Below are 26,103 nucleotides of genomic sequence, written 5' to 3'. Positions count from 1 at the left end.
GGGGAGGGGGAGGGGGGATGATACCATAATGTAACGTGTGTAAGCGCAGGTGACAGCAATATTAAGTGTAAAGAGTTGTTTCCCATTGCAGAGGTTTCCCCTTTTCTTCACTACAACACCACCTACTGCTCAGCGTTGACACTTCATTCCGTGTAGTACAAGAGACCAAAGAGGATTATTGTTCAAAATACTCTACTGTATCCTCAACCTTAAATTTCTATAAAAGTTTTCACTCTGAGATATGCAAGTTAAATTCTTAATCCGTGAAACTAATGCAAAATTCAAGGTGTCTGGTTTCAGCCTGATATTTTTGGCAGTGCAGTCTTTAGTCATAATCTAATTCAAGTTCAGCTGACTGGATTTTCTCCACAAGGGAGAGCCATCCAGTCATCAAATGTAGGACAAAAAAAATAGCAAACACATTTAGACAAGGGTGCATTGAACATCCTATTGTTAAGTCATGTAACGCAGACACAATGCCTTTCAAAATATAACATTTTCTTTACACGTTCCTAATGATTGGTCTAAACCTCAAACACTAGCCAAATGAGAAGAAAAAAAAAAAACTTACCTCATGCTCTTCATTAACACCGTTTTGGGGAAATTATGATATTGAACGTTGAAACCGGACAGCTCATACCATTTACGATATATTTGCCCAAATTGTACACATACTGAGTAACATAGAAGAAGGTCATGGTTGCAACCAGCTGATGTAGACATTTCACTGTTGCCACCTACAGGACAAAATAAAGTAGCAGCCAAAAATCCAAACAACAGCGCCACCTGCAGTCAGCGGCTGGTATAACCACATTTCTATTCCATTTTTTAAATCTACTATTGTTTTGGATTTTTACATTTAAATAATTAATTTTTTAGTCTCGTAAAGGCATTACGCTAATTTGTGAATTTGAAATAACTGAATGCTTTTCTATAAAGACAAAACATATGCAATCATTCAAATGCACAGTATGTAAATTCCACCACTAGGGGGCTCTTAAACAAAGTAATAAAAGATTACGTCGAGGTTGACAGGGAATCATGGGACTAATTCTCTCGGCTACTACACACAAGATGAAAATTAACGCAGAGTTGAACGTAGTAAAAATGAAAGGACAAAACCGACCAGAGCGAGAGAATTTGTTTACCAACAAGGTAATGTTACCAAGTATACTTTACATAACATTTTCATCGCAGCAGCACATACTGAAACAGTACAGCAGCTGTTCCCGCTTCGTTACGTAGCGGTCTGTGACGCAACATTAGGTGTTTCCACGGCAACGATAAACGTGTCTGTCATGGAGACCGCGACGACAAGACACGTCCTGTTACAATTATAGAATGAAGGACTTCTCTGGGTTTGATAACTGTTTGAAATATTAGAGGTAGTGTAAGTACTCAACAAACAAAAGAAAAAAAACAGGTTTAGTTTGTTTTTAATTAATTTAGACACTTTAGTGTGAAATTCTTCATATTATATTTTTAATAAAGGGAATGAGGCAGGCTCATCTGGGATGAAATTACCTGTTTTTAAAACAGATTGATATGTTTGCTTGAATATTTTATCATGGATCATCACTTGACTTAACTAATATGAACTGATTTTTGCATCAACTCAAGGATCAATACTGAACTTCCCATGCAAGTAGCTGAGCACACAGACAGCATAGAGCTGATTGTAGATTTGACCCATTTATTTTATACAGACAAGTACATCCCTTCTCAGATGGCTGGCTAAAGATGACATGGAATGTTACAGTAAGATTTGCTTTCTTGCAAAAAATCCTCACTGTTGAAAATGTTGCAAAAGTCTTTAAATGTTCATTTTTTTAAAGATTGATAAAGCCCCAGTTTTTTATTGTTTTTGTTCTTAATTACATCATCAACAATATCACCACACACTGTACATCAAATCGTCCTCATCAGGAGAGAAAAAAAATAAACAAAACCCGGAGGAAACACTGCAATTATTTTTAATCTCCTTGGATAACACAAGAGTGCAGCCAGTCTGAATGAGCATGGAGGGGGCGGGGCGGGTGGAGACGTAATCAGCTCACATGAGAAGCATAACGATGAAGTGTATGAAGGTCAGGGTCATCAACGTGGTCCAAGAAGGCCTTGAATCTCTTGTTCTTGTGGGTTGCTTCATGTCACCGTAAGATGGGGCTCACATGGAGTTCATGTCCGTTCACTTGTAAAGTACATGGGTCGAGGAGACACATTCAAGATTTCTTCATTATAAAAAAGCGAAGAGCTCATGTGAGCGAGCCTGGTCAGGACTCCCCGTTCTGAACTCTGGACACGGGTGGCTGCATAAAGTCTTTAAAGGGCCCCAGGGCCTCCTTTAGGGCTGAGCTCACCTCAGATGACGAGCATGTAATGCACTCTACCAGTGTGGGGTACAGGGCTATCACTTGAGCCCATATGTTGCCATCCACTGCAGATGGTAAACGTAAGGATCACAAGAAAAAACACAAAAGAGGAGCAGGGAGGGAGGGGGAGAAAGAAGACAATATAAATGGTTATAGCAGGCAATCAGAGAAATCAGTTCTTAATAAATTCCCAGAGGCGCCTGGAAATGAGTTTTGCTCTGAATGGAGGACGACGTGATGCAAACATGTTGAAGGGCACTTCAAAAACGTAATCTTACAATGTCTCATTTCAATCTATAGCCGCTTCACATTAAGACTTGTAATTGACCTTGCTGGAAATACAAACAGTTCTCCCCAGATTAGCGATGAAAATTCATTTGAAAAATGGTCCCAACTGTACTCTGACACAGTTATCTGACATTTGGGTGACGGATACAGAGGCTTTATTGTGTTCTTATATTTATTCTAATTGTGTCACCTCAAAGATCTATTCAATCTTTGACACAGTTTAATACTCACCATTTTCTGGTTGTGTCTTTTTAAGGGAGTCCATCAAAGTGCTGATAGCTTTCAAGACAAAGATAATCTCTGTCACTTGTTGCCTGAAATGAAAAAAAAAAGACCAAAGACTTTCATTAGCTTCAGAGACAAACGTGACATGAAACCTGGAGGTTACAGAGAAAGGATGGATGAGACAAAGGGAAGCGTAAACACTTGAATGCATCCTCCATTCAAAATACTATATATAACAAACATACAGAAAAGGTGACTTAAAGGTTTCTTTAGATAACTACAAAGCAATCAAAAGTAATTTCCTGTTATCTAAACAGGAGATAGAAAGCAAACTATTTCACTGCATCTGTTCGATAGACTTTCAGCTCCAATAAGCGGTGAAAAAGTAAAAAAAACAAACAAAATATTACTCAACCACTAGAGATGAAAGACTTTGTTAACCACTACATTGAAGTAGTTAGAATAAACTGAACAGGTGAACTCCAACATCTTAAGTAGATATCTGAGCAATGCACACAAATTAATGTGAGCTCAATGGTGTGTGTTAGATAAGTACAGGGATACAGTGTTTATGTATCTCTAAGGCTGCACTCTAAGGCAATCCATACTTTGGCTTCACCCCTCAAGTCCAGTTCATTTGACTAGTTTGAGTGCTCCGATCCATGCTCAAGCACGGTACACTTCCTTGGCCCTGGTACGCTTGGAAGAGGTGTGCTTTGGCATGGTACAGTTCATGCACCAGCACAAGCTCGGGTCAATGTGGACAGCCTTTATTCTAGAGAAAGTCCCGGAGTATTCTGTCTGTATCTGACTAAAATGACTCAAAATAAGCCACGGTCAGTGAAGTAGCTGTCATGTTCTCTGTGTTGTTCTCCAGTGTGCGGACGCAGACTCGAGCGCACGTCTCTTTTATTATCTAATTTTGTTCTTTTGATTCCATCTGTTCTGTAAACTAAGCACGCTTCATAAACTTGTAAAGCCATCCATGTGTTACAAGAGGTAACCGTGCTCAGGCCCAGTTAGTCCTGGAGTAGTGTGAGCTCAGGCCAGCAGAGGAACGGGGGAAGGGATGAATGTTTAAAGCATACAATAGGCAGTATGTGTTGATACAATAAAAACTATTAGTAAGCACAGGCCAACTGTAACATTGTCAGGATTACTCATGATACTCACGTGGTGATTCAACAACACCACTATTAGTTTGGATGGAGAGTCAGGCTGCTAAAGCTCTAGTGACTACCAACAGCATGTTATAAGATTTCATGTAGCTCTTACAAGCTAAAAAAAGAGTTGTTCCTTTTTTTGTCCACATATATAAAACAAAGTAAAATCACTGATGTGTGAAATCCATTTCTTCCTGGTGTTAAATCCAGATTTATGTTAGCAATTTGACTATTGTTAGATTGTACTTTTCTTTGTAAGATCTGTTTTTTTTTTTCCAACAATACAGTCTGTAATCTTCTTGTTTCTTTAATTCATACATGCTGTATATAACATAGCTAGTTTCTAAAATGCTTTCTCAAAATCTAAGTCACCTTGCATTTGCTATTCACGTGTATATTCTAATTGTCCTATTTTCCTGAACTCCCCACACACACCCTTGCCTCTGCCATTTTCTCTACTAATGGCACATTTCCCCCCGAGGGCATCATTTAACTTTCATTGTGTCTTAAAAAAAAAACATATTAAAGACTGAAGAGCTACTCCCAACTGTGAAATACTGTATGGTGTCATTGTGTCAAACTGAACAAGTGCAGAGGTTTTATGTTGTTTACAAAAGAGAAATGTAAAAAATGATGCATGAACAGCTACAGCTGAGGTTGTTTGGGGTTTTGCATTTAATGCCTTTAAGATGAAAACATCACACTCCAGAGGTTGGATTTCTGAGAAACTCATCGGTACAAAAACATAAAAAGAAATCATTTTGGGCAACAAAGGTGCTCCATGTATGTTATGCAGAGGTGTATAGAGGCTTGTACCTGGGCAGCGGGCAGCGTCCACTCAACCTCTCGTCCTCCACGTAGCGTCGGAGAACGTCCTGGGATCTCTTGAGGAGCACAGAGAGCGCCATGCGGGAGATGTAGCCCTCCTGCGGGGTGGACACCTTGTTGCTGAAGGAAAACTGCAGCAGTGTCTCAAAACAAACTTTAGAAAAATCCTCCCTCATCCTCACGTCGATCTCAGCCTCTGTCAAAACAAAAGCGTTCACATGGTGGGCATTTCTCTGACGCTGCTCTCCAGAGTGATCTACAACGAGTGGACAGTCAGGGCTTCACTGTCTTTCTCAACACATGAAGAGTTTTGGCAGAAGCCATCGTTGGTGATGAGTCACAGAGAAGAATTTTGCAACCAAACTCTGATTTAATCATTTCAATATGATTCCCAAGCTTGAAACCCTGCTGCCCCATTAGAAATATCAGTAAACAATACAGCTAGAGTCAAATGATTTGAGCATGTATATCATACCTGTAAACGACGGAGACTGTGAGTGAATGGAACCTCTATTGAGCATGGCCATGATCTGGCCAACAAAGTCTTTGGGGATGAAATTGGCAAACGGCAAAATCTCTGTGCTGATCAGCTGGACCACCTTAAAAAGAAAAAGACACCATGAGGATATCTGCTGCCAAACAAAACGGTTTCAAAAGACTGGATTCTAGGACAAGTATTTACCTCGACATCAATGGCCTCATTCTTCTGAAACTCCTGGATGGAAAGATTATCTGGAGGTGTGCTATAAATGGACAAACAAAGAGCTTGGTACGTAGAATTTCAAAATTGTGCATTGTTGACTTTACAACTGTGTCGATCTGTACCTTTTGGTAAAAAGAAAGTCTTCGAAGGCATTGGCCAGCTCTGGCCACATGGTGTCGAACTTCCCGGACGAGGCATGCTGGCGCGCGACTGGCAGTCCGATAGACAGCACCTTGAGCAGAGACGAAACGGCGAGCTTCCAGGTGCTCTCTGACGGACAGGCGTACTTCAAACCCAGGGGCATTCTCAGAGTCTTACGGGGGATAAGAGGAAGAGACAGCAACAGCAAGAAATCATGAGACTTGGGACACAGACATTTTTTAACAACTATCGTTTTGAAAGAAGTGCTTTTTCCAGAGAACAGCTGGGTTCCCTAAGGTTTAGATTGTACACGTATTGTCTTCATGTTTTGGAAACGAAAAAAGGTTGGGGCCAATGTTGGAGTCATCCATTGGGAAATTTGATAATTGTTCCTCTGCAAATCAACTCTCTTAAGTAAGAGTAAGAGACTGTGGGAAAAGAGCCGTTAAACGCAGGTGTCAGAAACGTAATACAATCCTCAGTGTCAGCTGTAAGAGGTTAGGTCTTTAAAAGACGGACACAGACGCATTTGCCACATGGAGGATGTAGCGGTTACTCTAAGATCAATACTGTCAGGGGGGAGGATGGTGGTTATGTTAGAAATCAAACAGAACTACTTTGACATCATTGATAAGCTACAGCAGAGGTTCAGACATAACCTTTGCATAACACAGAATCTGATTTTAAGACTGCACCAGGTGAAACATCAACTGGTCAATAAGAGAATGGACTTATATCCTGTTTTTCTAGTCTTCTGACTACTCGAAGCGCTTTTACACCGCATGTCAAATACACCCATTCACACCACAGTCACACACTGATGGCAGAGGCTGCTACGTAAAGTGTCCAACAGCACTTCTCCATTCACACACATTCACCCCTTAACCAGCGTAGCAGCAGGACCAAAAAGAGGTTCAGGGTTTTCAAGTGCCTAAGGAGGACACTTTAGTAGGAGCTAGGGATTGAACCTGCTACCTTCAGACTTTACCACTGAACTACAGCTGTGCAGTCAGGTTAAGAAAGACAACTGGCCTAATTAGGCAAGTATAAAAAACTAACAAAAACAGATGTAAAAAATTGCGAAGGTATTGGTGATTTGTTTTTTAAATCAATACATACTTTTATTTTTGCTCTTTTATTTTTATATTTTTATTGACACAGTTTATGAGCACCATCATCCCGCATTCAATGCACAGGGTATAAAAAGTTTTACATTTTAATAAAAAATACAGGCGCTGGTTCACTTTTGAAACGCTGTCACTGATTTGTGATGAGGTAACGCATGAGGTAGGATAAAAATGTTACAATTCATGAGAGCAAAATAAGAGAATCCAAGGAGCGCAGATAGCTTAGTGGTTAGCCCCACGTACAGAGGCCATAGTCCTCGTCGCAGCGGCACCGAGTTTGAATCTGACCTCGGCCCTTTGCTGCATGTCATCCCCCACTCTCTCCTCTCTACATTTTTTGTCTCTCTTCAGCTGTTTTATCTAATAAGGGCAACAAGCCCCAAAAATAACTTTTAAAAAATACTAATAATCCAGAAAAATGAAAAAGAATAAGCGAGATACAGCATAAATCAACACAGCTGACTAAAATAAATAAATATGTACAGAAATAAAGTGACATAAGCTTAACTAGAATTAAAAACCAGATTTACAAGGTAGGTCTTGAGTTTGCTTTTACAAATTGACATTGAGATTATTATTATTCTCATAGTTCAATGAATAATCGGTCGAGGTGAAATTACCTTGATGATATTCTGCAGAACTTTTTCATTGATGACAGCTTTGTGACACGCCGTTTTATGGTACAGGTCCACCACCACCTCCAAGGAGCGCTCAGCAAAGGGCACGTAGTTTAAGGCAACCCATTCCGCCTGCAGGATTGAACAAGACAAAACAGGAAGGGACGTCTGTCAAACAATCTGAAAAACCATCGTCCCTAACAGTCTTTACTAAAAGCAGTCTTTAAAGACACACTTTGTACAAGTATACACATTTATTTAAAAATTAAGCTTCCAGCTTCAGGTTTGGTTAGACTGATTAAGAGTTTTGAGCTCATTTGATGCTGCAAAGTGTGTCTTAAATAAATAGAAACAGAACCACATGTGCATATGAACACCAAAAACACCAAAAATCAACTGAAATAAATCAAACTGCACAGGGACTGTGCACACAGAGGCATGACCACCAGTTAGTGGGAGGCAGAGAGGGGGAGCATGGAGTGAGTGAGAGACGCAGATGAGATGTGAGAGCCTACCATGCGGTGTGACATCTCATCTACTGCACAGGATAGGTCGCCACCATTCAGCACAGCTTAGTGACATTATAGAGGGGGGGGGGGGGGGCCGAAGGAGATGACAGAACTCACCGGTGCAAACAGCTGGATCTTAAATGGTTTCCAGTGAATAGTCCCAAGAAACAGAATGAGAGAGGATATCGCAATTAAACTGGTGTTGTGAGTTGAATTTGTAGTGCTGTTGTATAAGAGAATGATAAGGACTGTTTTAGGGGAAGACACACTCACTCCTAGCACCACATAAGAGGGAATCTAAAGGACCACCCAAAACATCTGTTTGGCAGGGTGGAAATGTCTTTGATCCTCTTATTAAACAATTTAAACAGATTGAGATCAACAAAACGGTTCAGCATAAGGCTGAGTCTGGACCCAACATGCAGGACAAGCAGGCTGACCATCAAGAAGAGACATTGAATGTTTACTTCTTGAGTTTTAAGCACAACAGCACCAGCCTGCCTGTGTTAGTGCAAGAAACTCCCATCCTTCCCTTGGAGGCAGAGCACATGCTGGATTCTAGAGGTTTAAAGGGAAATCCCCGAAAATCAAAACATTGTTGTGAAAAAAAAAACATGTTCTTGGTTTAATGAATAAATTAATTTCAATAAAAGATCACCAAGTTTCCTTGAAATGTTTATTTTTTGGGTGAAACATTTCTCTTTGTGCTGCCAGCAAGTTGAAGCATGACTCAGGGAATATGAGGAAGAATTTACTTGGGGCAACTAATGAAGGTCTAGGGCCCTTTCAACCTCATAAAGAGCCACAATGGGGGCTTCATAAGAACTACACCCAAGGGGTGGGGGTCGGTTTCGTGAACATCAAAGAAGAGGGATGATGTTAAGAATGACCAAAGAGAAAACGAAGATGAATCACAGTATACAACATCTGACATTTTTATGAAACAAACTGTAGAAAGACATACAGAAAAAAAAAAAAGCAATATTGCCGCTATATTCCATTCCCCCCCCTACCTGGTTGTATTTGGCATTGGCCACGTGTTTGGTTTCCATCCTGCCGTACTGAGGAGGCTTGCAGGAGAACTCCACGAAGAGCAGCAGCTGTTGAAAGATGGCCGGGTACATGACCTGCAGGTTCTCCGGGCCCACACAGATGGCCTGCAGCAGGGAGGGAAGGGAGGAACAAACACTGCTGAGATCCACCACGGGACTGCACATTGCATAATTTAACAGACTGACACATTGTTTCCTGGGCTGAGTGGAGACATATGAGAAGAAATGTCTTTTTGGTTGAAAGAGAAAGTAAGGATCGGCGTATTTATGCCAAAGAGGAGTAAAAGTATCATCTAGAAACATCAAATAAAGGGTACAAAATACTATTTTGTCCTTATATCGTAATTCAGGAATGAAAAAGAAGGTATGCGTGAAATGATGAATTTGGTCATGGTGACTTAAAGTCAAGTTAAAACACACTTCAAATAAATGAAAGTCAGACTTGTTTTCTGTCATGATAGTTATAATCATGCTAATTTATGTTCAATTGTTCATTTTTCAGAGTAGTTTAGTTTGAATTAGTTATTTAATGCAATAAAAGAGCAGCTGTAACGTCATGATCGACAGCTCTGTTGACAAACGCGGCTCCAGCAGTGTTCTTAACCAGATGAACATGTGTGTGTCTGACATCCCCACAGACTTGACCTTTATCTTGCTTTTTTCTATGACCCATAATGTATAACATATGTATTTTTTTAGGAAACATGATAAGGGTACTAAAATGCTGTTGCCCACCTTCTGCAGAACATCCAGAGCAGTGAGCACAGCTTCCTGCAGGCTGGTGAGAACCGCCTCAGTGTAGGAGGGGAGGATGAAGGGCGAGGCGTCACTGCTGATAGGCACAGAGACGGCCCCGTGGAGGATGACCCCCAGCTTCTTCAGATCCTCCATACTGAAGTTGGCCTTAATGTGCTGGTAGAGAGCTGGGAAAATCTGGATCAGCGCTGTGAGGAAGGGCTGGCTGGGGATGAAGGAGAGCTTCTCTGTCGGGCCACTAGGCGGCCTCGTGCTGTCCGTTCCGGTTCGATACCACGTGTTCCACGCCGACCACCACAATGCAGAGTCTTCTAAGGCGGACTCCTCCCCCGGGGGAGGGGCCTGCAACTCGGCGCCGTTGTATCGCGTCAGCCGCTCAACTAGAGAGTCTGAACGCACCAGAGGTCTCCCGGGACCAGAGGCTGAGAGGGGGTCGATGAGCACTGGGGGGACGCCCATAGCAGCGAGTGCATCTCCTGCTCTATCAGAGTCTTTAACAGGAGTGACTATCTGTAAGATTTCTTGAAAGCTCTTGAGCGCAGCCAGGGAGACCTCGTTGTTTTTGCTGAGAGCCGCAGACTGAATGTGGTTCAGCAGGATCTCCCAGGCCTCGAAGAAATCACCTGCAGACACACAGCAACATGACGGGCGGGTGTGAGACTTCCTATAACAGCACGTGTCAACGGTAATTAAAATGTGGCAATTAGCACTTCAATATGTGAAACCAACATGTGGTAACTCATAGAATTTCACAGACGATACATGGGGAGAGCTATCACTAAAGCTGAGGGTGTATCAGTCACTTACAATGTTTCAAGTTATATTTTGAATATTAGTTAATTTTCTCCTCCATTAAATCACTCTAGGAATCCCATATAGAGATATTAATATTCTATTTTGTCCTTCCTGTTAACAAACCCAAATCTTTTCTATATCAGCCTTTACTGCAGTAGTCCTAAGCAGACATGGAGCCATACATCTGATTTACCGGTACTCTGTTTTCCTTAATAACAGGTAGTTTCCAGTTGTTTACTTGAGATCTTGACTTTTTTACCCTGTATCCTCAGACTGGCAAAAGCCCAAAACAAACTTGGAAATAGGCTTAACATACCTCATGCGCAACCAGTGACTAGCCTACAGTTCTCTTTCGTTTTCTAGATCGCCAGAAAAAGTTCCCATTATCACGAGAAAAAAAACCTTTGTTGTCTAATAAGATAATGAGATATATTTGTTACAATAGGAACATAACATCTGTTATACGGAGGAGAGTCAAGAGCTCAAGATAACAACTTAAAAATGGCTCGTTATCATAGGAACATTGAGTAAATAAAATGTATGGATGCATGTCCATTACGATCTTCTGTGCAACATGAACTACCACTCCTGTCAATACATTTTGCAAAAGGTATCAAATTCCTGTAGAGATGTGATATGATGGCTATAATAGTTGTAGGCCCCTTAAGACTTAACCAAAGATATTTAAAGAATGAATGTTTAGTATCATCAGGGATGTGTTACCTGAAATGATCTCCAGAACAGGAAATGCCCGTGGCAGCAAAACACATCAACGTAGGAAGCATAGCACAACTCGCTGCGTAGGGCTACTATTTTAGAGCGCTGAATTCGACAATGTTTTCAGTTGATTTTTAGGTGGCTAATTAATTATGGCGGTTTAAGGTCTTGGCATTGACTGTCGTATTTGCTGGTAACAGAAACCACATTTTAATGCAGTGTGGGAGGCATGTTACAGGTGTTGGTATCAGTTCAATTCTAATCCAATACAGGGATATTAGATTGCCAGCAACACTTAGTCAATGTATCTAGGATGTATGTGGGAAGAGAAGCATCTCTTAAAGTGATTCATGTGATGTATGCTCGTAATGTGTTGTATATTATGAGTCACCTCTGGTAATTTGGCACAGACTAAAATGTTCAAAGGGGTGAGAGCAGTTAATGATGATCTTTTATCAGTCATCTCTCATTGGAATATAAATCCTGCCAGCATGGAGCTCAACATGACTTAATGTGTGGTAATAATGTAGAACAGGTGGGCTGTTCCTGGACCTTTACTTCAGATTTATGAATCCATTTCAGTACATCGTTTAAATTGTTTAAAATCTTATAGTAGCTCTCGCAATGTGTCACAGTCCACCTTATGTACAACAGTATCAAATACCTTCCATGACTCACCTAACTGCTGGAGGCGATACCGCCTCGTGTTGAAGATGCGAGCCACCCCGGCTAGTGTCAAAACCCACGTCTCCGCCCACTGTTTCTCAGCTGTGTCTCGTGAGTGGTGGATGAGGATGTTCCCGCCACCAGACTCAATCTTCTCCTTGTCGGCTGTAGTGGATGATGTCCTCACGCAGGCCAGCAGGTGGAACAGTACCTAATGGTGACAAATAGACGATTCAACTGTTTCGAAGTGCACTCTGCCCATAATCCTGATCCTGTATTTGATCATGCCTATAAACCCCTCTATTTCAGCCCTGCTCAGAACAGGCTGTTTCTGTGCCTGTAGCTTTAAATGTAAATGAGCTGTGTCTGACCACGCCCCTCGGGGCTCAGACTTTCTTGCGCCATGCCCTTTTGTTTACAGTGGAAAGGCAAATTAAGAAGCCAGACCAAACACCTAGTTGTGTTACCCAACAGGGGGAGGGGTTACTGCCTTTTGTGATGTCATGATGGGAAAATCTCAGAAGGCCCTGTTTGAGCACACATTTTCGAAAAAAAAAGACAGAGAGGATGGACTTCTCTCATAATTGTGGGGTTTGTAAACAGGCTAGGGACACATTAGTGTTTGACAAACATGGAAAAGTGTATTTTGCATAATGTGTGACCTTTAGGGCTGCATCGGTTGTGCATGTGGGTCCAAGACAAAGATTAAGTGCATTGTACCATAAAGAAACATATCCTACTGTATGGTAGTATCGTGATACAGAACTTTAAAGGATGGTAAATTGCTGCGTTTATTTTGGGATGGCCATTCATTTAGAACCTTTGTATCCCTTTTTGCAACATTTGGACTCATTAACTAACGTTTGTATTTCTTTATTCATTCGTTTTCTTAACATGACATGCTATGATGAAATGATATGTAAATACGTTTTTTATGCTTGACACGCAGATCAGATACATTTATCTCCCCCACATGTGTAAATGTGCATGTGTGTGTATCTTTAAGTTGGGTTAGAGAATTGCATTACTGTTGAGTTAAAATGTTTTCATCAAATAAATGTCAATAAGAATAACACACATTAAATAAATACAAAAATAATGCAGAAAATCTATGAAAAGTAATTAAACCGTTGGATCTGAATTGGTGTGTCTCATAGCTTCTTCTATCAGAAGTCTGCATGGAGTAGAGCCTCTTCTAGTAAAACAAAATGACAATAACAAGTTCCTGCACACTACCTTCCAGACCACGATATGCCACGTTGGCTGCTGCAGCAGGGTCCCGTGGGCAGCGATGGTTGAGAACAACGTCTGTCCTGCACTTTTTCGCACAGCGGGCCGTGGGTCGACACACAGCTCGCCCAGCTTGGCGTACAGGCACAACCACAGGCAGTCAAAGGGAGGGGCGGGGTGGAAGGGCCTGTTCAGGGTCTCTCCTTTCTCCTTGGCCTGCTTCTGCTGAGCCTCCTCCTCCCTCTCCAACTCCTGTGTGATGGTTTCGCCCCTTTGGAAGAAGTAGTCCGAAATATTCCACTGTGGGTTTAAAAAAAAAAAAAAAAAAAGGGGGGGGGGGGGGGGGGGGGGGGAGAGAGGGGGAATTGTGGAGAGGAAAGGTTGGTAAAATGCTTCTGGCAGTTTTGCTATCCTATTACCATAAAGTAATCTCACAGGAACTGCCACACTCCACGGGAAGTAATCCTGTAAACCACAGATCAATATCGGGTTTTGCATGTCCTGAATACTGTATAAAGTATCTATAAGATGTCAGCAGAGTGGTTAAGTGCGGTTAAATTAGATAAAATAATGGAAAACAAGGAATTAAGTGTTTTTATAATGGTGTAATCAAATTAACTATACTATATTTCAACTTTTAAACTATTGTAAAAGTAAAGTGTCCAACCTGTCACTCCTTCACACCAGCAGATTTAAACAGAGTTTGTAAGGACAGGCATTTCTTTTTCATCTTTTGTAATTTAAAACCATATTATCTGTTAACATAGTCACCTTTATATAAGCACACATTCACACACTGGAATCGACTTGTTACCGTATTCAATTGTTAGCTTAAAAAACCCTAGTAGCCCAGCTCATCAGATTTTTTAATCATCTCTGCAGGTCAATACATGAGGACGCAGGAAGCCTGTGTGCATGTCTGAGCATCCAGAAAACATCTGTTCTCTCACCAGCAGACCGATGGAGGTGAGGCTGATGTTAAGCTCCTGGTTCTGTAGTCCGAAGCTGCCAGCTACATCCACTACAATCTGGAGGCACGTGCAAGGCATTGTGGGCAAGAAGTCTGTCACCACCAACTGCAGGCACTGGAAGGCTGTTCGGATCAACGACTCCCTTGAAGGAAACAAGACACATGACATCATTTGGGTTGAGTTCCCTGAAATACTTCAGTGAAACGGTTGTGAGAAGAGAAATTAAGGACATGTTTGTCTTAAACATGGAACAGGAACTATTTGGGGTCATCTTAATGTAAAGCCCTGTCTGCCTTTAACATCGTCTCCTCTTACCCTTGGTCGTTGCGGATGGCTCCTATGACACCCAACACGAGGGGCCAGCCGGGCCCCAGACCGTCACCTTGGCTCTGGAGGATCTGCAGGACACTCTCCAGCTGTTTCTGCCGGATGTCTGCGTGCAGCACGTTGGACAACTCCTTCAGCGGGTTCAGCAACAGAAGCTGCAGCCGCTTAAGGATTAAAAAACAAGGGAGGTGGTAACTCATTTGTTAGATGATATTTGTGTGTAGTTTCAGTCTGATTAAAAAAGATTTTTCATTTTCTTTTTAACATGTGATGCATTTAAACATGGTAGGATGCACTCTCTGATGACACGCACTTATGAAAGCTTCCCCAGGGGCCACTAAAGGCTTTGAAGAAGTGTCTGTCTGTGGCATTTCTACAGGGCAGTCATCATTTTATGGCTCTGCGCTGTTCTATTAACCTCCACACAGTTCTCCTGCCCTGCTTTTGATACGCTCTGTGCCGTTCCCTTTATCTCTCTCACTGAGGTGAAGGTCACGGGCTGTGTGTTTGTGAGTGACAAGAGTAAGTGGCTGTGACATTTATGTTTTCCACATTTTAAGCATTTGGCATACTCTTATCTATTATGACATGCACTGCAACAGAGGAGATTTCTCAAATGTCAGCCATTATACACAACCCATTATAAGTAGTGAAAAATAATACACCCACCTAATAAAGCACTCACAAGTTTCTACAATGTTCATATCATGAAGAATGGCTAAGAGCAACAAGGTGGAAATCAAAGTGATTTATAAATGTTGATTATGCTCCTTCTTTGGTAGATTTTTGGTTTTGTGTGTTGTTTTTGTTTTACTGCAGACTCCTGTATAGGTAGCTACCTGATTCTGGGCCAGAGGAGGGTCATGCTTGTATGCCAGGCCTGCTTTGATAAGCGCTGTCAACGCCTCGGCCCCCCACTCCCTCATCCTGGAGTTTGGGTGCTGGCAGACCTGCAGGGACACATCACATCGACACACAATTGCAGACACATGCAAGCGAAGACAGATCTGATGCAGAAGGTGTTTAGAGCTCCCAGCAGTGGTCATGGTGGGTGGGTGTGAAACGAGTGGGTGAAATAAACTACAGACTGTGTGATAGAAACTGTGTTCCCCTGTGATAGCAGGATATGCTGCGACAGACCGTGTAATCATGGAAGCTAGTACAATACAGATAAACATGGAGAGGCCAGGCTCAACAGAACAGAAAAGCACCCTCGCTAGGTACCAAGCCAGGTGATCTGCATAAAGAATTCAAGAATAGAGAAATGTATTTTTGTATTCTAAGTTTATGTGAAGGTTAAATGAATCCTATTTGATCCATAGGTGGGTTTGTCCAGTTTTGTTTTCATTTAAGTCATCAAGTCTGGTCAGAAACAGACTTACAGATGTAGAATAGAGACTGCTAAAAGTGGATAATGTACTGCTTCTGATAATTTGGCTTCAACAGTCCTACATGATCATCAATGCCTCTCATGGTAAATATTTATCTTGATCAAAATGTATCTCCCTAAATAAACAAATAATCAAGATGATTTCATTGTCAAATTACATCAAAATGTAAAAGCACTGCATTTGAATTTAAAAAAGCCTGCAAAGACAGAAAAGCAGATTTAATCTGAGCATTGAAAACACCGTGCAGGTACAGCTTCAGATTGGGCTTCTGTTACGGATGAGATTGCAAATCACATGACACATTTTGCACAACAACGTCAGGAAAAATGGAGGAAATGCAGATTGCGGACACATTTTGGAACAGCGACCTCTCAACTCCAACATGTTGATGCCAGGCTGAGAGGGAGAGAGAACAGGTTGGGGAAAAAAAAAACGAAAATACAGGAGGAAGCAAATGATTATGGAGGAGAGAATGTGAGCTTACCTTCTGCAAAACAGACAGGAGTGCAAAGAGAGAGAGAGGGAGATAGACAAAAAGAATGTGAAGAAAACCTCTCAACACACTTTAAACACATATAAAAGGAGAATCCTCTTACAGACAAGGAAGTAACTACACCCACGTTAATTCAGTTTTATCTTGAGTATATGTATATTACATTAAACACAACTCTGGTGATACAGAGTGCTTTGAAAGCACACCTGTCAGTACATGGTATTTATGCCATAGCTCTACTGTTGTGTCATTTCAAAAATGTCACACAACAGTTTTGATCAAACATTTAGATCACATAACAGTCCAACATTAAGCAATAATGTCTATATAAAAACACCTCTTATATTTAAAGCTATAGTTATATCACAAAGTTGAAATACTCTTCAAATTGTACTGAGGCATCACCCAACGCTGGTCGGGTCCCATCAAACATGGGGACAACTCTATTTTTAATGTTGCTATGACGACAATCTTTTTTTAAACATTAGTTGAAATGTTATCTGCTGAACAGTGAATATGCAACAATCTACTGTATGTTCAGAAAACATGTAAGATCAAAGAGAAAAGAGAGGATTGTCACACACACTGTTCTCTAGCTTGTTCCACTGTATTTCTCCTTCAGGACTAAAGCATTGAACTACAGCTCTGTCTAACTGGTGCAGCTTGCAGCTATAAGTCAATGTCATTTAAACCCTTAGAGGCTTTGTGAACACCACACTCCACTGTTAAAACAAACAGCATTATTACAGCCTTGGTACTGAGAGAAGGGTTCAGCAGAGAGGGACAATTCTGACATAATTATTTTTGTAGTTTAGATCCAAACTTCTCTATGACGTTTCCAATTAGATCATCAGACCGAAAATAATGACTTACTGTACTTTACTAAATTTGTACAATCATTTATTTTCAAATCTCTGACACAATGTCTGTACAGGGTGAAGTCTTGACAGTAAAGTCAAACGTACTAAAGTTATTTCAAGCACATGCTCGGTTTGACCTTGTTTGACAAAATGAAAACATATTCATGAACTGCATCATTCATCTCTCATTGTGCTTGAATGAAATGTGCTGACAGTGATTAAGAACTGAGCTCTTAATCTGAATTATATACAGTTTATGATCTTACCTCCAATAAGTGACCAGTCAGGGGTCTCCACAGGATCTCTATACGATCCATGTTCACAAGGCCAGTCTCCAGCAACTTGGCCACAGCAAACAGAGAAGGCTCCTGAAACCAAGACAAAAAAATATAAATAATAACTAGACAGCTTGTACCCTGATCCTGCGGATTAAATGCATTCATATGGTTATATTTCACATCCAATTCCTCTCAAATTTAAGCCTACATTTGATAAATAATCCAGAACCAGATAAATATCGTATCTATCATTTAACCTTCAAGATTACCTTGTTGTTTCCATAAGCCATTTCCATGGCTTCCAATGAGAGGGAACAGAGGGCGTTGATCAGGTGATGTAGGGACACGTCATCCAGGTACCTAAATATTACAAAATGAGATGAGCCACATTAAGTGTATCTGCACATTTTGCATAGCATGTATAATATCTCAAAGAGGGGGGCTTCGTCCTTACTGGGAGCTCTCAAATAGTCTGGACAGGATGTTTGAGATGACGGGCAGGTCTGTCATCACTGCTGTAGTCAGAACCTGTTTAGGTAAAGACAAGATCACACCCAATGAGCCCATTCATTTTAACAATGAAGTGGAAAAATACACAGTGAAATACATGCATGACTAACAGTTCCTGTTAAAAAAAAAAAAGACTCACTGTACTTGGTCCCTCCACAGCTCGACCAGGCTTCAGGGCGCCGCCCAATCCAGGCTTTAGCCCCAGAATCCAGACTAAGTGCTGAGAGAGGAGAGTGAGAGACTGATGAGAGCTGAAAACAGGGTGAACTGCATCTGAATAAACTGTTAAGGTCATGAAATGCAACGACAGGCTGATAGATAAAGCTTATTATTCACCTAAATTAAGAGGAAATGCAAATAAGTCAAGACTGATTAAAGGTAAACTCAAGACTTTTCTGATCCAGTAAGTTTTAAAGAAGCTTGCACAAAATGCATTTACACACTACAGAAATACTTTTTGACAATGGGGCTTAAAAGGAATTCCCTGCAGATCATTTATTTTGTCATAAGTCATGTGAGCTATCATTTATGTATCTAAAAATATATAATTTGTACTTAACAGATGAGACATTTTCATGTACGCGTGAGAGGGAGAAAGGGCATTATGAAAGAACGGGAGCTGCCTCATTTGACTCGTCTAATTAGATTAGAATGTGTGCATATGTGTGTCTGTGTGTTGGTAGGTGTAAACGTGTGGTACCAGGTGGCAGTAGTACCTGCAGTGTAGCCAGCACCAGCTGCCACGAGGTCCCCAGCACGGCCCCGTGGCAGTGAGCCAGGTTCAACAGGGTTCGCATACACTGGATGTTCTTCGCTGTCAGCTGTCAGAAGGAGAGACAGTTCAATTATTGTACAAGTCATTAAGCATGTCATCAAGCATTTGGCTGCCACATTACAGCAGGGAAAGACAAAATTAGTTTAATAACAGAAAAACAGAAAAGGCATCAATTGCGGGTTCAATGAAAATTAAAAGCCGTCACATCATGTTGATCATGTTAACAAAAAGAAGGCAGGGTATATATGCACCTACAGTGGTGTAAGAGACAGATATAAACATGTTTGTTTCTATAGGGATAACTCTTATTACAGCTCAATGATTCTAGGTCAGGGCCAAGGTCACTGATGTTTTCTGAAATGAAATTGCCCTCAGGGGGGATTCACATACCTGACCTCTACATGCTCATAACAACTGTTCCTGGTGCCTCGAGACATAAAGTGTGTCTTTATGTGGGCATTTGAATACGCAGGCTGTTCTGCATGTTGCATATTAATAGCACAGACATCTCATTAATGTATTCCTTTGCATTTTCATTATTTATTTATATTTGAGAGTTTGTGCTGTAACTGCTCAGAGAAATTGGTTGGTTGGTTTTTATTAAACGTGGCTTGTTAAAGTGAATCTTTGGGTTATTTGCTTCTTTTTCGCGTCTTTTTAATAGGAGAGCTAAAGAGACAATAAATGTGGGGAGAGGGGGGGTTACAAGCACCAAGTTGTGTAAGGACCAGGAGTCGATCCTTCCACCAGTGCAACAAAGATTGTATCCTCTGTACATAGAGTGCATGCTCTACTGTCTAAGCCTAATTACTGCCCAAGACTTGCAATTAGAAAATGTTTGTCTTGTATTGTTTGTTTTTGTTGTTCGGTCGTAGTCTTGGCTTGGTCAGATCGAAAGAGCTTTATTTTGAGCATATTTATCCTCCCCAAAGCAACATTTTGCTTTCATTTTGCTGCTGTAAGATTGTTTTTGTAAAATTGTTCTGTAAATATTTAGTCTTTATCATAAAATGTTTATATTTATTGGTTTAGGCAAATAGTAACATTATGTTAAAATGATTAATTTCTAGTAAAACCCTAACCCCCTCATGCTTTAGTGTGCCCTTACCACCACAGTGCCCTGGGGCTGGGCGGTGAGAGGCTGGCCCACAGCCACCACCTGCTGATGAGATTCACTGGAGGGGCTGATAATCTGAACACTCTGGCCCTGGATCGAGTAGGCTGCGGAGAATAAACACACACCCACACAGACAAAAACACACACACACACACAGGAGTAAAGCATTTCACTGAGAGCCAGCGATACACACACAAACAGGTTTTATAACGAGCTCACGACATGCAAGAAAAGATTCCTTAATTAACTTGGAGGCAAACATCCATCGAAAGTTGAGACCCAATTTGGCGGCTTTATCTGTACAAGCTAATATGCAAATAATGGATGTCTGAGCGATGTGTTTGAGAGCATCTGTGCTTGTGTGTGTATGTTTGCATTCCCCAGACATATTTCTATGTGGTGTTCCTAATTAGAAGCCACAGTGAAAAGTTTAGGATTAAAGCAACAAGAGTCGGGCAATAGGGACAGGTAGATTGCAAACAGTTCACATGTTAAGCTCAGTTTTGTAGCATGCACATCAAACCTTATGGGAGATGAGAAGAGCTTATTAGTTTTACATAAATACACATGACCAGAGGCTATCTTCAGCTTGCTGTGTGTGGTACAGTTAGATATTGGATTTTGAGATGCTAACATAAAAGCAGCTATTCAAGCATTCAAAACAAAATGAGATGGTTTTTCAGTTTTAACCAAGCATTTCAGGATTATTCGTGAGCGTGTTCAGGCTATAACATTTGGGTTATATAGTGCAAAGGAAAAAGAGGCAGGTGGTACTGAGTGGATTGTGTTTTCTACGTCCTTTTAAGTGACATTTTCTACCTTTGCTGGAGAGGTTAGCGGCATTGCTGCTCAGAACAGTCAGAGCGTAGTGTGGCGGCAGAGAGGCCTTGCAGATCGCTGTGATGAAAGCGTCCCGGGGCGTCACGAGGCCCAGACGCCCACATAGCGAGGCCATGGTGAGCTCTGCCTTTAGGATGTTCTCAGTGGCTGTCTCATCGGTGCTAAAGAGACAAATAAAAGCAGGGAGGGAAATACACAGGAAAGAGTGAAGAGTGTGGTCATGTATCCAGTGCACATCTAGTTACAGTGTTTTCCACACATAGACTACACATTTGAGGGCAGCCTCGGTATGATTACAGCCACCTAGTATATTTCTATCCATTATTGCGATTGTTGTTTTTTAATATCTGTAAGATTGACATCTAAAATTGATCAACTAACGGCAGTAAGTGTTTTCAGTATGGTCAGACGGATTCTTTGCAGAAAATATTTTTTATTTAGTTGAACAATTATGAAAAACAATCATGTCCCCTGGATTTCATTGTTGGAAATTAGATATGGTCAAATTCCATTTGCTGTAGGCCAGAGATATTTCAAAAGGACAAATTAAGTTGAACACATTTTAAACACGCACTTTTGATGAACTAATTAATTAGTAGTACAGTGTATAATTTTGGGGTTTTCATGGGAAATCTCATCCTCTCTAGATGAATGCAAAATGTGCACATCCTGCATGTCTGCAGAAAAGTGTTTGGTGAGAAGGCAGAGAGAGAGAGAGTCAGTTTACCTTGCATCTAGTAGTAAAGAGAGAGCAGCTAGTAAACCACACCAGCAGGCACTGACCATCTCCTCCCACACCAAGTGGGCTCCTAAGACACAATCAGAAATCATTTGTCAGTGTATGAAGGAACTATTTCACTTTATTCAGACATTATCACTTTCTTAGGCTGTGAATCAATTTTTGTTCTTTTAAAAGACAGAATCATACAGGCATCATACTGGCCACCAGGGGTCATACTAGCAGTCATGCAATAAAAACCATAGATTATAAACATACTCTACTTATACACCCTTAAAATATTTATGAAACTTCTAGCTGCTTATCCTTACTTTCCGGTAAAAATATTTTCTTTTTTTCTTGTTTCTATATTCACTCTAAGCTTATATTAAACTGCATTTTATACATTATTTTCTTCCTCCATCCCCTTGGTCAGTTCTCACCTTGTTGTGGCTGCCACTCCTGATCAGGATGAGTCTCTCTGAACTCAGCAGCTGCCTCCTCCTCTATGCCCAGTTCTCTTTCGATCATTGAGGTGATGCCCCGCACCAGGTCCAGCAGGGCGCTGAAGGCCACAGACATGGCGTAGCCCTCTGGGATGGACGGGGGCTCCACCTTGTCCAGCATCTCAAGACTGAGTGGTGAAAAAAAAAAAAAAAAGGGACAGAGCACATGAGAAGGAGGTTACAAAGAGTGTGTGTGTGCTGGTGTGAACTGATTTTTAGCTACACATGTTGGTCTGTGTGTGTGTTCACATGCTGTGGAGCAATGGTCTAAAACATGTCGCAGTAGCTCACCAAGAAGTTTCCAGACGGAGTACAGAACATCTAACGACAAAGCATCTTTCCACCTCAATAAAAAATAAATACACAATGTGCCAGCCCCTAACAATATATAGCCAGATGGCGATGCCCCTGTCAAGCTAATCAGCATCTTAACCTAACCAATCACAGCATTGTAGAAGCAAACTTGTTCTTCCTTCTAAATTAAGTCTTGTTTATGGTCAAAGCAAAACAGCTATTTTAATTTTCTCATTCAGGATAAAGAATCTGTTCTTTATGCACTCATTGTTAAATAGAATCAAAAGGAGTGTGCGTCACTCTCTCTCATTGTAGAGGAAGTCAGCTCCACGCAGCCTTTGTCTGCCAGCAAGAATCCTACTTACTACAAATAGATTTCATAACCAAGAGAAAGGTCAATTAAGAACTCAACTGATTAAAGAGAGGCCTCTGGCCTGAGCAATCTAGCTGGGATTTAAACCTCACTTTCCAAAGACTTATGATAAAAGCATTTCAGTCTTTAAGTAGGGTTAAGACTATGATCTGTTCCCTATTATGATACCCTGCTGAGTAATACACAATCATCTATCACTGCTTGCAGGTTACAGCTAGTGTAACAGTAAGGCTGTTCAGGTAATGTTATGCCTGTGAGCAGCATGGAATTGAAAATCTCTACAGCTGTTTACTTCTTCTGTGTCTGTGTATCTGTGAAATGAATTAAATTTAAGGTAGAAAGGTCTGTGTGGTAACAGTACTTACTAGGTGGCCTTTGCACTGCCCTGGACACTGACGGTCATCAGAGGGATCCAGGTACCACGGTATTCAAATGCAGCCTGGGTGGTCAGGTTGCCACTGACCCCTCCTGTCCCTGGGCCGCCCTGTGCTGCACCCTGGGTCCCTGAACCTGAGCCTCCTAGACAGACAGTCATATTGATGGGATTTCTTTGGCTTATTCTCTCAATTGCTTACGAAAAAACACTTGAATATGTTTAAAGTAAACACACTACTTCCTCTATTGGAGAATCATATAGCTTAGCAGGAGGATTTGTTACAAGATTTTAAAGAAAACTGTAAACTGACCAGCGGGTGCACTGACGGCAGCAGGATTTCCTCCGTTGGGGACGATGAAGAGAGACTGGATGAACGAGCCTAGGGCGTTGACAATGTCTCTGAATACCTTAGTGGAGTGCTGCTTCATGTCGTAAGACTGGCAGAAAGACCTGGGAGAGAAATGAACACATGATTTTTGTGTTAAGAAGGTTGTTTGCGAGCGAAAAAAAATCAGAAAGAAACTAGTTATTGTGGTGCCACAATATTCCAAAATTGCGTTGTTTACAATTTGGGTGGCATCTTTGGTGGATTTTGTTTAACCAAAAGCACGACCCTGCTGTTGTATCAAGTGGTAGACAAATCAGCATTTATAAAAACCTTTTACTATCATGATGAGATACCTAGCTTCGTTTGACAGAAAAGTCACTGAGAAATGTATATCATCAGTTTAGCAGTGTGAGGTACAAAGTTAGTTGGGAAACTTTGAACTGTTTAATGTTGCTTACCGTAATAAATGCGGCTGCACACATAGCCTATGGACTGATTCCACAGCCACTGCTCTCAGCCACTGTGGCTTCTCTCCATCCAGAAACTTCACCAGCAGGGACAAGAAGATCTCACACTCTGTCACCTGCAATACAAACGCACAAAAATCCAACCAGGACAGATTTTTGGTCAGATTTGACCTGTAAGTGAATCCCCTCTGATGAAGCTCACCACTGGTTTACTGACTTTTGCTGACACCTGCAAAAGCTACATTTACATTCTGAAGATTGACAGAATTTGACTTCATAAAAAAAGCAGCAATGTTAATTTACTTAAGTGCGGCTGAGCTTCTTAAAGCATGTGGAGCAGAACTAAGACAAAACTGCTAATCCTATGCTAATCAGACAGGATCAATTAAGTGGAGAAAATCCCTAACTCGTAAGGCATCATTCAGGCAACAGTCCTGATCAGTCAGCCGTCCCCAGCCTTACCAGTAAGCTGTAGAAGTGCTTGATGAGCACAGAGACCACCCGCAGCAGCCTCATGCAGATGGGAAAGTAAGGCTTCTCCACAGGTGCTGGTGAGGCGGAGCTGCTGCTGCCCTGTCGGAACTTGATGTTGGGGGAGAAGAGCTTGATGACGAGGGGGCACACACGTTCTTTCAGCAAGAAGCTGAACTCCTGGTGCTGGTGACGGGAACACAAAGACGAGAGGGATCAGACAGGTGTTATGAAAATGATAAGACCTACTACTGTTATAAAAATGATTCATTCCTCTGCACTAAGCTGTCTAAAAATAGAGATTGGAAAGAAAAGATTTAACCAAAGATAGCTCTCATCTAGAATTTCTGGATCTGTGCTCTGGTGAATTCTGTTTATGTCTACAACATTGTCCATAACCTGTAAGGCTGCATATACCTGTAGAAATACCCCAGGGAAATCATTCAGAACTGACTCCAGCAGCTCCAGGCCAAACGTCCGGGTCATCTCTGTCATCCCAACCAGCCAGTAGGGGGCATCAGCATTCACCAACTGGCACAAATCCTGCAGGGAGATGCATGACATCATTTTAAACAATGAGGCCCACACATCATAGTGGTTGATACAGTGCAGTCACCAAAAGTGCAGTGTGGGTGAAGAAGGACAAGGAGGCCTTTGAATCCCTTCTTGCTAGTTTACCTCACTGCAAATATGAAAGGAACTACAAGCTCTTCCTACACTTTAAAACTCAAGGTAAAGGAGTTAGAAATTTAAATAACTTCCAGTTATTGGGACTATTTTAAGTTCATGACTCCAGTCGTCAAATGATGAGGTCATCAGGCATGTTTCAAGTGGCAGTGTAGAAGGCTGCCGCCCCCTGGTGGACATACCTGGAACAGCATGTATGCGTCTTTAGCACTAGGTCTCAGAGTGCTAACAGACCGTCTGTTGGTGTTTCCTTGGACAGGAGGGGCCTGCTCCACAATACCTAAAGGAGAAGATCTACATTTTAGCCATTGAAGAAACTCATTTGAAATGCTGCAACAAAATAAGAGTCAAAACAACAAGCGTACAGCTTAATCAACATTTAATGAATAAGTGATTAATAAGCTACTTGATTAATGTTGAGTACTCAAATGGACTATTGGCGCTGTCAACAATGCTGCCACATTTCCAACAATCAAGATGATGAAATAAATGTTGTAAATCATAAAGCAGAAGAGGTTACAGTGAAAAACAAAACCAATGCTGTATTCGAAAGAGAAAAAGTAAGCTTGTTTTGGCACTCTAACAGACAACTATCTGCTCCTATGCTGCTGTTGAAGACATGATTTAAAAGCATCTATTACCTTTTCAAAAAGAATTGATTAAACTCACAAAATGTTTCTTCCATATTGGTCTTAATGATAAAAGCTCTTGCTTTCATTTCTCAGCTGGCCCATTAGGTCAACATATAACTCTTTGATCTATATGTAGACACTACAGCTCTCATTCAATCTGTCATGAAGTGATGCATATATTTGCTGTAAATCTTCAGTGAGGTCAGACATCCCATTTCCTCTGACAATCTTGCCCTCTAACCTTTGAAACGCTCGTCCTCGGCCACCATCCTCTCAAAGACCACAGTGACGACCTGTCTGACCGTGGCAGCTGCTGTGTTGTTGGTGATGTTGTCCTTGGTGAAGTGAAGACGGAAACACAGCACAATGGCCTGGAAAGACACACAATATAAGCATGAGAGATCTGGTATCAGGAGATGGAAGACTTAGGACTTTTACTTAACAATATATTATTGTCCTGTTACTTTTACTGAAGATAGTGTGTAACCAGAATGAGTCTG

At 41.3% G+C, this 26,103-nt stretch overlaps 1 protein-coding gene across 4 annotated transcripts in view; it reads right to left on the bottom strand.

Annotated features, from left to right (window-relative positions):
- Window positions 1-1,420: 1,420 nt before the first annotated feature.
- Window positions 1,421-26,103, bottom strand: part of mon2 (MON2 homolog, regulator of endosome-to-Golgi trafficking) — a 38,769-nt gene continuing 14,086 nt past the window's right edge. The window contains exons 5-35 of one of the 4 annotated variants that reach the window (XM_020660308.3): window positions 25,845-25,974; window positions 25,154-25,251; window positions 24,702-24,827; window positions 24,276-24,470; window positions 23,805-23,929; window positions 23,329-23,468; window positions 23,008-23,161; window positions 21,913-22,103; window positions 21,479-21,560; window positions 20,731-20,912; window positions 19,903-20,015; window positions 18,736-18,840; window positions 18,159-18,239; window positions 17,964-18,037; window positions 17,779-17,869; window positions 17,498-17,599; window positions 15,327-15,437; window positions 14,476-14,651; window positions 14,140-14,302; window positions 13,196-13,489; window positions 11,972-12,170; window positions 9,761-10,404; window positions 8,987-9,130; window positions 8,091-8,108; window positions 7,468-7,596; window positions 5,702-5,892; window positions 5,559-5,619; window positions 5,352-5,475; window positions 4,865-5,072; window positions 2,892-2,974; window positions 1,421-2,437 (exon numbers count right to left, since the gene is read on the bottom strand). In XM_020660308.3, the coding sequence (XP_020515964.1) occupies window positions 2,274-2,437; window positions 2,892-2,974; window positions 4,865-5,072; window positions 5,352-5,475; window positions 5,559-5,619; window positions 5,702-5,892; window positions 7,468-7,596; window positions 8,091-8,108; window positions 8,987-9,130; window positions 9,761-10,404; window positions 11,972-12,170; window positions 13,196-13,489; window positions 14,140-14,302; window positions 14,476-14,651; window positions 15,327-15,437; window positions 17,498-17,599; window positions 17,779-17,869; window positions 17,964-18,037; window positions 18,159-18,239; window positions 18,736-18,840; window positions 19,903-20,015; window positions 20,731-20,912; window positions 21,479-21,560; window positions 21,913-22,103; window positions 23,008-23,161; window positions 23,329-23,468; window positions 23,805-23,929; window positions 24,276-24,470; window positions 24,702-24,827; window positions 25,154-25,251; window positions 25,845-25,974 (4,698 nt within the window). In that variant the 3' untranslated portion in view covers window positions 1,421-2,273. Of the gene's footprint in view, window positions 2,438-2,891; window positions 2,975-4,864; window positions 5,073-5,351; window positions 5,476-5,558; window positions 5,620-5,701; window positions 5,893-7,467; window positions 7,597-8,090; window positions 8,109-8,986; window positions 9,131-9,760; window positions 10,405-11,971; window positions 12,171-13,195; window positions 13,490-14,139; window positions 14,303-14,475; window positions 14,652-15,326; window positions 15,438-17,497; window positions 17,600-17,778; window positions 17,870-17,963; window positions 18,038-18,158; window positions 18,240-18,735; window positions 18,841-19,902; window positions 20,038-20,730; window positions 20,913-21,478; window positions 21,561-21,912; window positions 22,104-23,007; window positions 23,162-23,328; window positions 23,469-23,804; window positions 23,930-24,275; window positions 24,471-24,701; window positions 24,828-25,153; window positions 25,252-25,844; window positions 25,975-26,103 lie in introns of all 4 variants that reach the window. The other 3 variants (XM_065956994.1, XM_020660313.3, XM_065956995.1) reach the window with 3 other exon arrangements.

This window comes from Labrus bergylta, chromosome 7 (assembly GCF_963930695.1).
Source record: "Labrus bergylta chromosome 7, fLabBer1.1, whole genome shotgun sequence".
NCBI classification, from domain to species: Eukaryota; Metazoa; Chordata; class Actinopteri; order Labriformes; family Labridae; genus Labrus; species Labrus bergylta.
The sequence above is the reverse complement of the archived record's forward strand: the minus strand, read 5'-3'. Positions and strand labels throughout refer to the sequence as shown.